At 53.6% G+C, this 13165-nt stretch overlaps 1 protein-coding gene across 2 annotated transcripts; it reads left to right on the top strand.

Annotated features, from left to right (window-relative positions):
* Positions 1 to 5108: 5108 nt before the first annotated feature.
* Positions 5109 to 9743, top strand: RTBDN (retbindin). Of its 2 annotated transcripts, XM_030301524.1 has the most exons (6): positions 5109 to 5123; positions 7340 to 7514; positions 8097 to 8163; positions 8260 to 8370; positions 8880 to 8976; positions 9516 to 9743. In XM_030301524.1, exons 1-6 carry the CDS (start codon positions 5109 to 5111, stop codon positions 9741 to 9743), a joined length of 693 nt encoding a protein of 230 aa, XP_030157384.1. The 2 variants fall into 2 exon arrangements, with proteins under 2 accessions (XP_030157384.1, XP_030157391.1); XM_030301531.1 differs by lacking the exon at positions 5109 to 5123 and having other exon boundaries at positions 7331 to 7532; positions 8085 to 8163.
* Positions 9744 to 13165: the final 3422 nt, after the last annotated feature.

Here is a 13165-nt window from a genome sequence, read left to right as displayed (position 1 = left end):
CTCTTTGGGGGAGAGGGTACCAGAGTGATTTCTCCCCCGACCCCAGACACCAGCAGAGCCCAATGTAGGACTCCTGAGTTGGCACCTCCATGTGTGTGCGTGCAAATCAAACAGGAGCCTATGTGGAAAATATTTCTTGAGCACCTGCTGTATGCCAGGCCCTGTGCTAGGCACTGGGGACACAGCAGCAAATGAGGAAAAACCTCCTGCCCTTTTGGGACTAGCATATAAAGAAGGGAAGCAGACAATAAACAAATTAACACAGAAGTAAACAAGATAATTTTAAACAGTAATAAGTGTCGTGAATAAAATTAAGGTGATATGATGCAAAATGGCTAGGAGGACGACAAAATAGTCAGAGAGGGCTGCTCTGGGGAAGTGACTTTTAAGATACTTATTGAAAAAATAAGAGCCAGCCATGGAAGAATTTATGGAGAGAGCATTCCAGGGAGAAGGAACTGCCAAGGCCCAGAGACAGGAATGGACTTGGTATGTTCAAGCATGAAAGTTGAATGAATGAATGACTCCACACCCCAAGGGTTCTACCCCACTCCCAGACAGATTCAGTGTTGGGGGTGGGATAGTTAGGGTCGCTCAAAACTGAAATTTGCAATGGGAACCAGACAATGGCCAAATGGTCTTTTTTGATAATGGTAATGATAACAATTGCTAACTATTAACTTTATGTGTCCAGACCAGAAGAAGGTTGTGTTCTGTTTGTCAAGCACTCGGGAAGCCACTATAGGGATTAAAAGTTATGGAAGTCTGTGCCCTCTTCCCAGGAAAGCATCGGGCAGAAGGAGTGCCACCTTCCAGCCAGTTCAGTGTCCACAGGCCAAAGTGAATAAAGGAGGCTGGGTAGGGCTGCAGATGGAAGATTCTGGTGAGAGTTTCAAAAGCCTTTTGGTATGGACTCTAACCAGGGGAAAATGAGTTATGTTCTAGATCCTTTCTAGGATCTCTGAAAGCAGAAAGCCCTGCGTTCAAAGCTCAGATTTGCCTCTTATAACCTTGGCAAATGACCTTCCAACACTCCAATGACCTTATAACCTTGGCAAATGACCTTCCAAAGAAGGTCCAGCAGACCTTCCAACAGATGACTCTGTGAGATGATTCAGGTGCCTGGCACCTTAGCATGAGGCCTAGCACATAGTAAGCACTCAATAAATATTAGGTCATAGGAGCAGGAGTTATTATGAATGGACATGCTGCTTGACAGAGGATGGGCCAAAGGTACCTCCCACTCCCATGGACAGAGGACAGACATATGGTTGGGGTCAAAGAGAACACTCCAGATCTCCAGCCATGCTCCCCTGAGCCACGGGTGACCAGAAATCCATTCCAGGTTTTCCCTCTGTTTTTGCAGGATCCGTTTGAATGAGGAGCAGCTGGGACCAGCCGGCTGGGTGGGACGACCGCAATGGCCCAAGCGAAATCTAGACCTGGATTTTTCGGCCACGGAGGCCAGGATTCCAGATCCGGGTACACTCGGCCTTCGAGGGTGAGCCCCTGGGGACCTTTAACCACCTCCCAAGTAGTCCTCGAACCTAGCCCCATTTGCTAGCGCTCCTAAATATTCGAGAATAGAAGTAAAGGGCAAACTGGAGAAGTAGGGGATTTGGATCCTTGCGTCAGAGTAAACAGACGCCACCTCCATCACTAGCTGCAGAGACGCTCTGCCAAGCAGATTCTGCTTCTCCCAGTGGTTGATGGACGGCGCTGGGGATGGGCTTTCGAACTCAGGATGCTGTTCGTATATACGATCCCAGCTGCACACAATTGGAAGCCCTCGGGAGCTCCGCAGTTGTGGGACAGCTCCTAGGGGGTTGCATCAGTGGGTGGGGGTGTATCCAAGGCAGCGAAGTGGTTAATCCCGCCAGAAAGGAAGAGGTAGGGACAGGACTCCGGCGGGATAGCGCAGACTAGGGGTTGCCTCAGGAAGGAACGGTGGGTGAGTGGGAGGATCCCAGGCTGGGGGCGGGGTCTTGAGCGTCGGAAGGCCCGCGTGGCGATGAGCCAATGGGAGTCGGCGCTGGCCCGGAGGGCGGGAACACACCGTCTTGTAGGCTCCGCCCCTTACCGCCCTTTTCCTGGGGACCCGACGGCGCGGACCCAGTCTGGCTGCTTCAGCACCTGCTCTGGCTTTGCCGCCCCTTCCTCCCTTTTCCCACCCCAGCACTAAAACGGGTGGGAATCCAGGGAAGTTCTCAAGAGCCCAAGGCTCTTAGATGGAGCCATTTGGGCTCTGTTCGAAAGCAAATTAGCTTTCCAACCCAGTTCTGTCTCCAGCATCCTCCAGACACCTGGGAAGTCCCTCCTATCACCTAACTCCGATTTTTCCTGCTGCAGTGACGGATCAGCTTATCTTGGTCTCCAACCTCAGGGATGGTAGGTTAGAGGAGTCCAGAAGTAGACCCTGGATGAGGGTTTCAATCCTCCCCTTCTTTGTCCCAGCTCCAGGCTAGGATGTAGCCTGAGTCTGGAGCCACCTAGGCTTTATCTAAACTCCTCCAGACTATGTAGCGTGGGTCTGGGCTCCAAGGAGGATCAGAAGGACCAGACCCCAGGCAGGCCTTGAGATGAAGCTTTGATCAGTTTCCTCGCTGGGGTCAGTTTAGGGACAACATCGAACCCTCGTATTAACCCTTAGAGACGCAGTAAGAAGATAGTAGAAAAGAACTCTTCTCAGCTTCAGAATCCCCACCCATCTTGAAGGTGGGAGTTCCTGACGCCTGGATTTCCCCACACTCCACAATCCTCAGTGTCCCACTCTGTGCAGTGGACTCACTCCCGCGCCTGCGCAGCCTGGAGACCAGTATCTTCTAAGGCTGCAAGGAGCTAAAAATCGCTCCCGCCCACCCACAAGCTGGGCTGGACTTGAGGATCTCGCGGGGGGGGGGGGGGTTAGTGAAGGGAGGAGGAATGAAGAGTGAGGAGGGAGGCTGTCTAGGGTGTCTGTCCAATTAGGGCAGTAGGAAGAATCCTGGTGGCTGGGCAGATGCATGGAGGTCGCAGGGGTTCCCCATGCCTCAGAAAGGGGTTCCTGGGGTGCTGAGGGGCGAGGCTGCAGTATAAACATGTTTACTGCCTCTGCGGCGCCGGTTGCCCCGAGGGGAGCGAGCCCTGGGGCACTAACTTTGCTTTGCGCCCCCTCACCCCCAGATTGGCGCTGAGCCAGGGCGATGACTTCGGTCCCAGCCCCCTCCCCCTCTGGCGGGCCAGGTGCCCCTCAGGCTATCCTCGAGGGGGAGCGCTAGGCTGCACCCCCTCCGTCAGCTCCCTGGAGCCCCGGGCGGCGCCTGAGGGGCGGGGTCGCCAGCGCGGCGGGACGCGCGGCTACCGGGTTCTCCTCTGGTAGCGTCCCGAGGCCGTGGGAGGGGGCGCCCTGGCCGGCCCAGGCGCAAGTTCTCCCGCCCCCTGCCGGGCCCCGCCTCAGGGCTCCGACCCCTTCACCGCCACCCGGGACCGGGGCTGCCGCGTACCTGCAGCCTCCGGCGGCGAATCAGGCCCGAATCGTCCATGGCGGCGGCGGCTTCGGCCCCGGGGAGGGAGGAGGGAGGTGGCGGTAGCGGCGGCGGCGGGAGGAGGGAAGAGGGAGGGAGTGAGAAGCCGCGGGGACCGCGGCGGCGGCGGCGGCGGCGGCGGCGGCGGGTGGGGGGGGTGGCGGGGGCGGAGCAAAGTGGGGCGGACCCGGCGCCGTCACTGCGTCTGGGCGCCCGAGCCCGGCCTCGGCCAAGGCTGCCCGCGCTAGGGGGGGCGGGGGGGAGGGTAGGGGCGGGAGGGGGTAAGCTAGGGAGAAGCTTCCATATGCCCCCAAGGGAGCCAAGCTACGAAGAGACACCTATGAGGAGAGACACTCCAGGAGAGAAACATGCCCATGGAGAGACTTTCAACCCAAGAAACACCCAAGAGAGACAGACATTCTCACTAAGATATATTCCTTATGCGGAACCCTCCCCCCTCCTCGCAGCGACCCCCTCAGGGAGACACATTCCCATGGATGGATAGTCTCCACGGGGACGCCCTCTCCAATCAGGAACTCTCCCCTCACCCTGAAAATCATTCCTAAGACAGATGGTCTCTGAGAGGTGACGCTGCCTCTCAGAAGCCCCCTGCTGCCCCCAAGAAGAGACATTTCCGCAGAGAAAAATCCCCACGGGTGAACGTGGGGAGCCTAGTGAAGACACCCCCAACGGAAGACCTCCTAAAAGCCATATTCTTTGTGGGAAATTGCCCCCACCCACGAGACCTCCACATCCCGAGAAGGTACATTCTTACAGAGTGACATTTACATTGAGGACACCCATCCTCGCGGGAGATGCTCCCAAAGAAAAACATTTTGCATGCCTATAAGCCCCCGTTCCCAACCAGAGCCTCTTCAGGGAGTCCTGCAGCCCCTCTAACGACCCCCTCCCTCACCGTCAGGATTAAGTAGCCAGGCCAGGCTGCGCTATATTTATAGGGGCGATTAGCTGGTAGTTGGGGAGGGGGGCAGCTGAAGCGATTTTCACACACACACACACACACACACACACACACACACACACACCCGTAGTGTTCCTACAGCTGAGACCAAGCCGACTATGCTTCCCAGAGTTGGTGCGGAAAGCGTCGGTGACCTCCCCACTCCAAGTCTAGGCTTTGGGGGGGTAGGGTGGGAAAGGGGCTTCCCAAGGGTCCTGGCCCATAATTGGCCAGGAAGGCCCTGGAGGGCGCGGTCACTGAAGGAAGCGACCCCTGCCGGCCAAAGAGGGCGACGGCAAGGCAAGGTCGAGGTCCAGGTGTTCCCCAGACGCTTGTTTCCTCATCTCTGTGCCTTTGCCCGAGTTATTTCAACGTTTTTCTGTTTGTCGGCATGTTTGTTTGCCATGTCGCTGAGTCTGTTTCTCAAACTTCTCTGTCGAAGGCCCAGACTCCGCTTTTGTCACCCCTTCTAAAGCTGGCTTCGTGGGAGCTCTCCGTGGTGCTGATCTCATGCGCTCCTGTCCACGGTGCTGAATTCCGAGGGCAGCGTTGGGAGCTGAGGTCAGGGGAGGGAAAGGATTGGCGAAAGGCATAGCCCAAAGCCTGGACATATCTGACACATGAGCACGCTGGCCTACCCAAAAATGGACAAGGGGAAGGTGAGATCCACTATATCTTGATTTCTGAAGCCTATAGGACATTAGTGGGTGCCCATTAGGGGCCAGGAGACAGCACCTCCTAAATGGCTCATTTACTCAACACGTACTGAGCACGCACTATGTGCACAGTAGTGTTTTGAGATCTGAGCGTCCCATAGTGAAAGAGACAGACAAAAACTCTGCATTAGCCTGATAAGACAGGGAGATTTGTGGTAGTGGTCATTGCTCACAAAAACACATGCACACACTACAAGCACAGGCACACACACACGCTACACATATATACACGAACACGAACATACCAACACATGCTCAGGAAACAGACTCACATACACATAGTCACACACTCTGCAAATATGTATTTGTCAAAAATACACACACATACAAACACATTCTCCGCAAACACAGACTCACACACAAACACATACACATTGCATATATGCACTTAGCAAACACAGACACACTGAATCCTTTACCAACACATTAACACAGAATGCAAACACAAAATCAGCAAATACAGACACACACAAACACATATACACATCAACTCACACTCTGCAAAGACACACGTATGCAAACACAGTAATGTTAGAAAACACAGATATACACACACGCGGCGAATACAGACATACAGACAACATGTACAAACACTCAACAAACACAAGCACACACACATCATACCCAAACCAATCTCAGCTCAGCTACACACAAACTCTCCTCCAGCACACAGACACAGTATCCTCCCGACACAACACATGAACACACACACACACACACTCACATATCCACTGCAGGACTGTTCCTCTCACCGACTCTCCCACTATAATGTCAGCTCTGTGAGGCTGAGATATTCATTTCTTGGTCACTACTTCATCCCCAGGACCTGGCACACAACAGCTGCTCAACAAACATTCGTTGAATGGATGGATGAATTGAGGGAATGTTTGTAAGAAACTTGCATTCACAGAAACTGCAGAGAAACACACACATACGTTTCAGATGCAGACACATACTCTCCCCACACATATAAACACCCCTTTGTGTTCACTAATGGTCAACATTCATGGCCAAAAACCTTTATCCACTGACTTATCCACAACATTGTCACAGGACAGCCATTCTAATCCTGCTTCCCCGTCCTTCACATTTATTATATCTGACTCAATTGGACACACTTGGCTTGAGATACATACAGGCCTCCTTAGCCAGAGTTTGCACACACACATACACACACACACACACACACACACACACAAAACCACTCAACCAAGACTCACACATACCATATCCTCACCCAACAAACACACATGCTTTACACACACACAGCCATACAAACACACTCTCATCCAACACATATACACAGATTGAGTTTAAGCCACAATCTCAACATAATGCTCAGTGCAAGGATATATACACAGCAGTCCCAGGGCCACCGGCCTTTGGTCAGCTGGGGCAGGGGGTGGGGCCATGGGAAACTCCTCCTCTGCGTCAGACCACACCCCCTCTGGCTGTCACTCTTTCTTGCACTTGACCGTGAGGTGTCTCAGCAGCGCTCTAGACCTCAGTTCACTTAACAGGTGAGGGGTAGCCCAAGAGGGCAGGGGAGGGGAGGGAATTGTCTTGTCCCTACAGACCCTCAGCTTCCCCTACCCTGGGGCTTTTGGATTTCAGCAGCAAAACTCGAGTCCTGCCACAGCCAAGCTTGGCTCCAAAGGGCCAGCCATAGTGGAAGCCCCTAAGCCGATTGTGGGCCGAGAGAAGGTGACCATGAAAGGGGCCAGCAGGGATCAAGAGGGAGGGAGGAGACTGGGCAAAAGAGCAGGAGGAACTGCTGGACAGAGGAGGGAGATTGAAAGAGCTGGGGTGTCCCTTTAGTTCTGAAGACAGCGGGAGTCACCTGAGGGTTGACAGGGTGGGAGATCCTGCTGGGTGTGAGGGGGAGGGGAACTGTGGTCAAACCAGAGGGTGGGACGCATTGGGCCTAAAGGGATGGAGGGGACATGAGTCTGGTGAGGGAGAAGGGGCTCCTGGGTCAGAGGCACGACTTGGTGGCCCCCTGGGATTTGGAGGTCCTTGGTCATTGCCTCCTCATCAACTGCTCATTCTCTGTTCTGCCTTGCACTGTCTCCTGAGTAGGCATCAGGAGAGTGCCACCCTGAGCTTCCAGAAAGGGACAATCAAACCTTACCCTATACCCCAGCTTACTCTTATCTCAGGTGGACATGGCCTGCAGGGGCCACACTCGACCCAGGGGCCTGCCCTGGGCCCTAAGACTGACCCTGGTGTGGATCCTGCTGGGGTTCTGTGGAGGGAGCCGCCCACTCCCAGCTCTGTCCCGGAGACACCATAGGCTGGCGACTGATTTCGGCACAGTCCAGCTGCACCTTGCGGGTGAGCACTCCAGACCCTGCCTAACTTCCAACGCCCAGGAAATCCCACATCACCACAGCAATACCAGATTTTCCTTCTGAGAGGGGCTTAGGATGAAGCACGGGTTGGGGGAGGTGGGCAGTCGGGGCTAGTGCTGAAGAATAGTAGTTAAAGTGCACAGATTCTGGACTCAGACTGCCTGGGTTCAAATCCCAGCTGTCCCACCTCATAATTGTGTGACTCTGAGCAAGTCACTTAATCTCTCTGGGCTTCATGTAGACCATGAAAAGGGGAGAGAAATAATAGACCTACGTCACAGTGTTGTGAAGGTGTGTATGTAAGCATATGAAAACGTGTACCACTATCAGGGACGTAATGAACGATAAGCTGATTATGATAAGCCATCATTTTTATTATTACTAGAAATTGCATTTGGATCCCAAGAGAAGTGTCTTTATTTAAGTTTTATGTTTGAGGGGCCCTGGCATAACTGGGGTCTCCCCTGTTCAAGGGGCCCCCAGGCCTTAGTTCCCCAATCCTACCTGAGGATCTAAGACCCCACCTCACAGGAGTACCCTTCTCCATGGTCCGGTTGTCCTTCAGAGATGGACACACCAGAGGCATCGGACCCTGGGGCGGTCCCAGAACGCTGTGGGGAGCCGAGCCCTGGGTGAGTACAGTACCCGCCAGCGTTTCGTTGTGTGTTTTGCTTCAGTTGGCCCTGCCACATCCTGACCCAAACGAGCCTGTCTTTCCCGATGTTCAGGTGCGAATCCTTCCTGGGACATCTCCAAGCTGCCCTCCAGAGTCGCTTCCGCCTGCTGTTATTGGGGATACGCCAGGCGCAGCCGCTCTGTTCTGAGCTCTGCGATGTCTGGTAGGGGAGGTGGGGCAAGAGGGGCGTGTCCTATGGTTTGGGCGGGACCAAAGGAGGGATCTGCAGCTTGTGTTTGAAGGGGTGTGGCCTGCCTCCAATAAGGCCAAGGTCTAAAAACGAGTTTAGAGGCCAGGTAAAAAGGGACGGGGCCTGTAGAGGACCCGGCTTTTAAGGTTGGCAGGACGGAGGCGTGGCCTTCCACGGACCTGGGGTTTTTTAAGGGGCGGGACCTCTTGCTAGAAAAGAGAGCTGAAAAGATTGGGGAACGTAAGAGGCTGGCCCGAAATAGATGGTATGAAGTCTGCAGGGATGAGGTCAATTGTGACAGAGCCCCGGGTATGTGTGGAGAATATAGGGTAGGGTGAAATCTGGAGGACAGCGTCTGTTGGGGCGTGGTCCTAAGAGGCGGGGCCTGGGTCTGGGGGCGGGACATACACTGAGTGAAGCCTTGGAGGGCAGGATCCCAACAGAACGCGACTGCCCACCTTCTCTCCACACACCACCCGTAGGTTTGCCACCTGCGAAAGCGATATTACCTGCGGCCCAACTTGGCTTCCATTCCCAGAAAAGAGGGGCTGTGAGCCTGGCTGCGCTACCTATGAGCAGGTGAGCTTGAGACAGAGAGTGCGGGTAAGAGACTGGGACCTCCCCTTACTATGTCCTGTCTTAACCCGCCTAGGGCCCGGAGTCCGGACTGGCACTCCCAAGGCTCCTGTTCCCACGCTTCCCCCTTCCGCAGCACAATCTCCATAGTGGGATACGTCCGTATGCTCCCTAGGGACCATTGAGTCTGGATTTGCCCTCCCCAAGGGACCGTCTCTGCTCTAGGCCCATCCACAGTTCCCCCTGGAAGACTCAGAAGCCCGAATTACCTTCTCTAAAGCCCCAATCTTAATTTGACCCTCCCCCACCCCAGCCCTGGGGCCCAGGAAGGATAACTCGCCCTCCCCTGTACTCCGCTCCTGCCATGGCCCTGCTCCCACACTCCCGGGAGGACCCAAAGCGGGTAACTGCCCGCACCTAGGCCGCGCCTCTGCCCGGGCCCCTACTTGCAAAGAAACTCGGGGACTCTAGGTTTCCAAGGCCACGCCCCTGAATTGCCTGGACTCCGCCCACTCGGGCCCTAACTCCACCCCTTTTCCCAGACCTTTGCCGATGGGGCAGACCTTTGCCGCTCAGTCCTGGGCTACGTGCTGCCGGTAGCAGCTCCTGGCGCGGATCACTGCCTCAACATTTCCATCTCGGTACTGCCGGGTCGCAGACACGAACGGAGGGCCCGGGAAATCAGTTTCCCGCGGTCCCGCCGCTCCCGCACCTGGATCCTGGATGCTGCGGGCAGCGGGAGTGGTAGTGGAAGCGGCAGCGGCCCCTAGGGGGCGCTGGGCCTTGGATGGAAGATGCGTCCCTTCCCCCCACCCGGCCCAAGACACCCAGAGCGCCACCCCTCTCCCTCTCCGCTTTCTAGTTTCCAGAGTCCTGTCCCTCCTTCTGGAGTCCCAGAGACTAGCCCTTCTCCAGGTTATTAGAGAAATAGCCCAACTCTAGCTCATTTTCCCCTCTTCCCCCACTGAATAAAGTCGCCAGCTCGAAAGCACTGTGATGTGGCTGCTTCTTGGGAAAACAGGCGGGAAGGATAGCTGCCAGAAACGTCACTTCAGAGGCCTCAGGTCCGAGAATTAATAAGTGATTCACACTAACATGTGAATGACAGCCTATATTGTGAGCAATTTCATAACTTGGAATATCCAGGTGTCAGAAACAGAAAGGGGTCCAGAAGAGGGGCTGACAAGGGCAAGAGGTATGCTCCCCAAGTGTGTGCCACGAGGCCCAAGAAGCTCCTTGACTTGTACAGACCTCAAGACAAGCTTCATGGCCCTCCCTTCTAAGCAGACCCAACAGTGGCTGGCATAACACCCCCTTCCTTCTTCCTCCCTTTCTTCCAAATCCCAGTCCTCGACCTCACATGACTTGACTCATTTAAAATCTGGGATGTAAGCATTACTCCTAATCCTCCTCCTCCTATACACAGGCCCTATGACAGCCTCAGTTTCCTCACCAGTAAAGCAGGGGCAGTGTGCCTTTTAGTCCTGTCCAATAGGACACGATTGACGGATGCCTCCTGTTCTGAGTTAGATAGATCAGGCCCATTCTCTGCCCTCCAGGAAGATAGGATAGAAGAGAAATGCCTCACTGGGAGAGTAGCAGGCCTCTTTCAGAAGCAAGAGAAACTCAGTTCAAAGTATCTTTAGCCAACAGTGATAAGCTTCAGGACTGGCTGTATCTAGGTCCTTAAATGTTAGGAATCTATCTGTATCTTTTTCTTGGCTATACTTTTGGACAGGATCTCCTCACAGTAGCTAAGATGGACCAGTAACTACATGATTCCAGTGGGTCTATTTCTTTCTTTCTTTTTTGTATTTTTTAAAAATATTTATTCATTTTCGAGAGAGAGAGAGAGCGAGAGAGAGAGAGAGAGAGAGAGAGAGAGCGCACAAGCAGGAAAGGGGCAGAGAGAGACGGAGACACAGAATCTGAAACAGGCTCCAGACTCTGAGCTGTCAGCACAGAGCCCGACAGGGGGCTCAAACCCACAAGCTGTGAGATCATGACCTGAGCTGAAGTCAGATGCTTAACCGACGGAGCCATCCAGGTACCCTTCCAGTGGGTCTATTTCTATTTCTGTGTAAAACCAGCAAAGTTTCCAGTGCTGGCACTCAATGATCCAGTTTCATTATGAGCCCATCACCAAACCAATCGTGGTGCCCAAAGGTGGCCTGATAATGGGTTACGGGCTTGTGCCTGAAGGCCCAAGGTGGGCTCAGTTCCATTTGAACCGTATGGACTGAGGATGTGGGAGGAGTGGTCCCAAAGGAAAATCAGGTGCTGGAACCAGAAGGGAAAGGAGTGCCGGGCAGGGAATCAAGATATATTGGCCACAGAGACTGAGGGCTATGACCCTGACTCTGTAGTACGTCTACCAGGGTTCACATCCCAGTTCTACCGCTTACTCATGCTGTAACTTTGGGAACGTTGCCCAGCCATTCCCTCTCCTAGGGTTGTTGGAAGAACTAAATCAGTTAATGCAAGTTGTTCTGGTTATACAGTGCTGTGTAACAACTCCAAACTTAGCGGTAAAAGGCAACAACAATTGTTATTCTTTCACGGTTCTGGGGCTGGTTCTTGTTCAAGGTATCTAATGCAATTGCAGAAACTGGCTGGGGCTGGGCTCACCTTAAAGGCTTCCTCACTCACATCTGGTGGCTGGCACTGGCTTCTGCCTCGAATCTCTGCTGGGGCTGCCGACCGGCGTCACTACACGTGTCCTCTCCCTGTGGCGTGTCCTCTCCCTGCGGTTTGGGCTTCCTCACGGTATGGCAGCTGGGTTCCAAGGACAAATATTCCAAGGTCAGAGCTGTCTCATCTCTACCAGTGTCACCTCCGCTTTCTATCCACTGAAGTGGTGTTGCCAGGGCCAGCTCATATTCAACAGGAAGCATCTAAACTCCACTTTCTAATGGGAGGGGTATCAAGTATAATACTTAGAAAGTGCCTGGTACGTAATTAACGCTTCACAAATGTAGGCATCGTCCGTTATCAGTTGTTATGTACTGTATTGTGACAAGAATAAGCAGGCATTCAATTCAAGGAAGAAAGTAGATAAGCCTTTGGAGGATCTCCAGGCGGGTGGCCAGACATAGGGAAGGGCATTTCAAGTAGGGGGCCTGGGGATTTCAGGTTCTGGAAACTTCCAGCTGCTCAGCAAGCCTGGAGCAGAGCATGGGAGGTGGGGTCAGATTACAGAACGCCTTGAACACCAGACAAAGGCCCTTGGACCCAATCATAAGGGATGTGAAAGCCATGGAGGTTTACACAGAGTAAGATCCATCAGACTGACACTCTTGCCTGCCCTTGCAAGCAGGATAGGGAGGAGGCGAGACTGGAGATAAGGGACACCAGTGAGGACCCTGGGACAGGAACCAGAAGGTGGGCAGAGATGGGTGAAGGAGAATCAGAGGAGTCACCCACATGGCTGTCCTAAGGAGAGCAGAATTGTTTGCAACCTTCCAGAAAGGGGTTGTTAACCTCATTTTATTATTTTTGAAAGTTTACTTGGGGGGAGACAGAGTGTGAGCAGAGGAGGGGCAGACAGAGAGAGAGAGAAAGAGAGAGAGAGAGAGAGAGAGAGAGAGAGAGAGAGAGAATCCCAAGCAGTCTCCCCACTGCCAACACAGAGCCCAATTTGGGGCTCGAACTCGTGAACCCTGAGATCATGACCTGAGCCAAAGTCAGAGGCTCGACCGACTGAGCCACCCAGGTGCCCCTAGCACATTACATCTTCAGAGCGCCCACTAGCTTCTGCTTATTGCCAGCTGTGAAGAAAGGGGGATAGTTTCCTTACCCTGTCCGGCAAATTCCATCAGCAGTCAGATGGACCTACAACTTCAAGATGAACTGTAATTCTAATCATTCTGAGGGGGGGAAAAAAAGTAGATCCAAAATTTACAGCATACATTTACATATTTACGTAGAAAAGGACAGGGCAGCATTATAAATGGAATCAGCATGGGTAAAGTTTTGCAACTATGATGCTAACCAGAGGCTGAGGCTTGAATAGAGGGCACCCCTAGTGTGGGGAAATGGGGGGGGGGGCACAGCTCCTCCCCAAGGTCAGCCTTCACTATCCCTGCCCTCCCGCCTTCTCAAAGCAGAGCCTCTCGGTTCCAGGATCTGTACTCACACTTCCCACTGCCTGGGGCCCTCTTCACCCTCCTGTTCTGTTCCACCCCTCACCCTT

The sequence above is a fragment of the Lynx canadensis genome, chromosome A2 (assembly GCF_007474595.2).
Source record: "Lynx canadensis isolate LIC74 chromosome A2, mLynCan4.pri.v2, whole genome shotgun sequence".
Taxonomy (NCBI): domain Eukaryota; kingdom Metazoa; phylum Chordata; class Mammalia; order Carnivora; family Felidae; genus Lynx; species Lynx canadensis.
The sequence above is the reverse complement of the archived record's forward strand: the minus strand, read 5'-3'. Positions and strand labels throughout refer to the sequence as shown.

Coding starts and splice junctions, on each gene's coding strand:
- RTBDN (XM_030301531.1), top strand. CDS start 7,346: ATGGCCTGCAGGGGCCACACTCGACCCAGGGGCCTGCCCTGGGCCCTA. Junction 8,371..8,879: donor TCTGAGCTCTGCGATGTCTG/GTAGGGGAGGTG, acceptor CACCACCCGTAG/GTTTGCCACCTGCGAAAGCG. Junction 8,977..9,515: donor GCTGCGCTACCTATGAGCAG/GTGAGCTTGAGA, acceptor CCCTTTTCCCAG/ACCTTTGCCGATGGGGCAGA.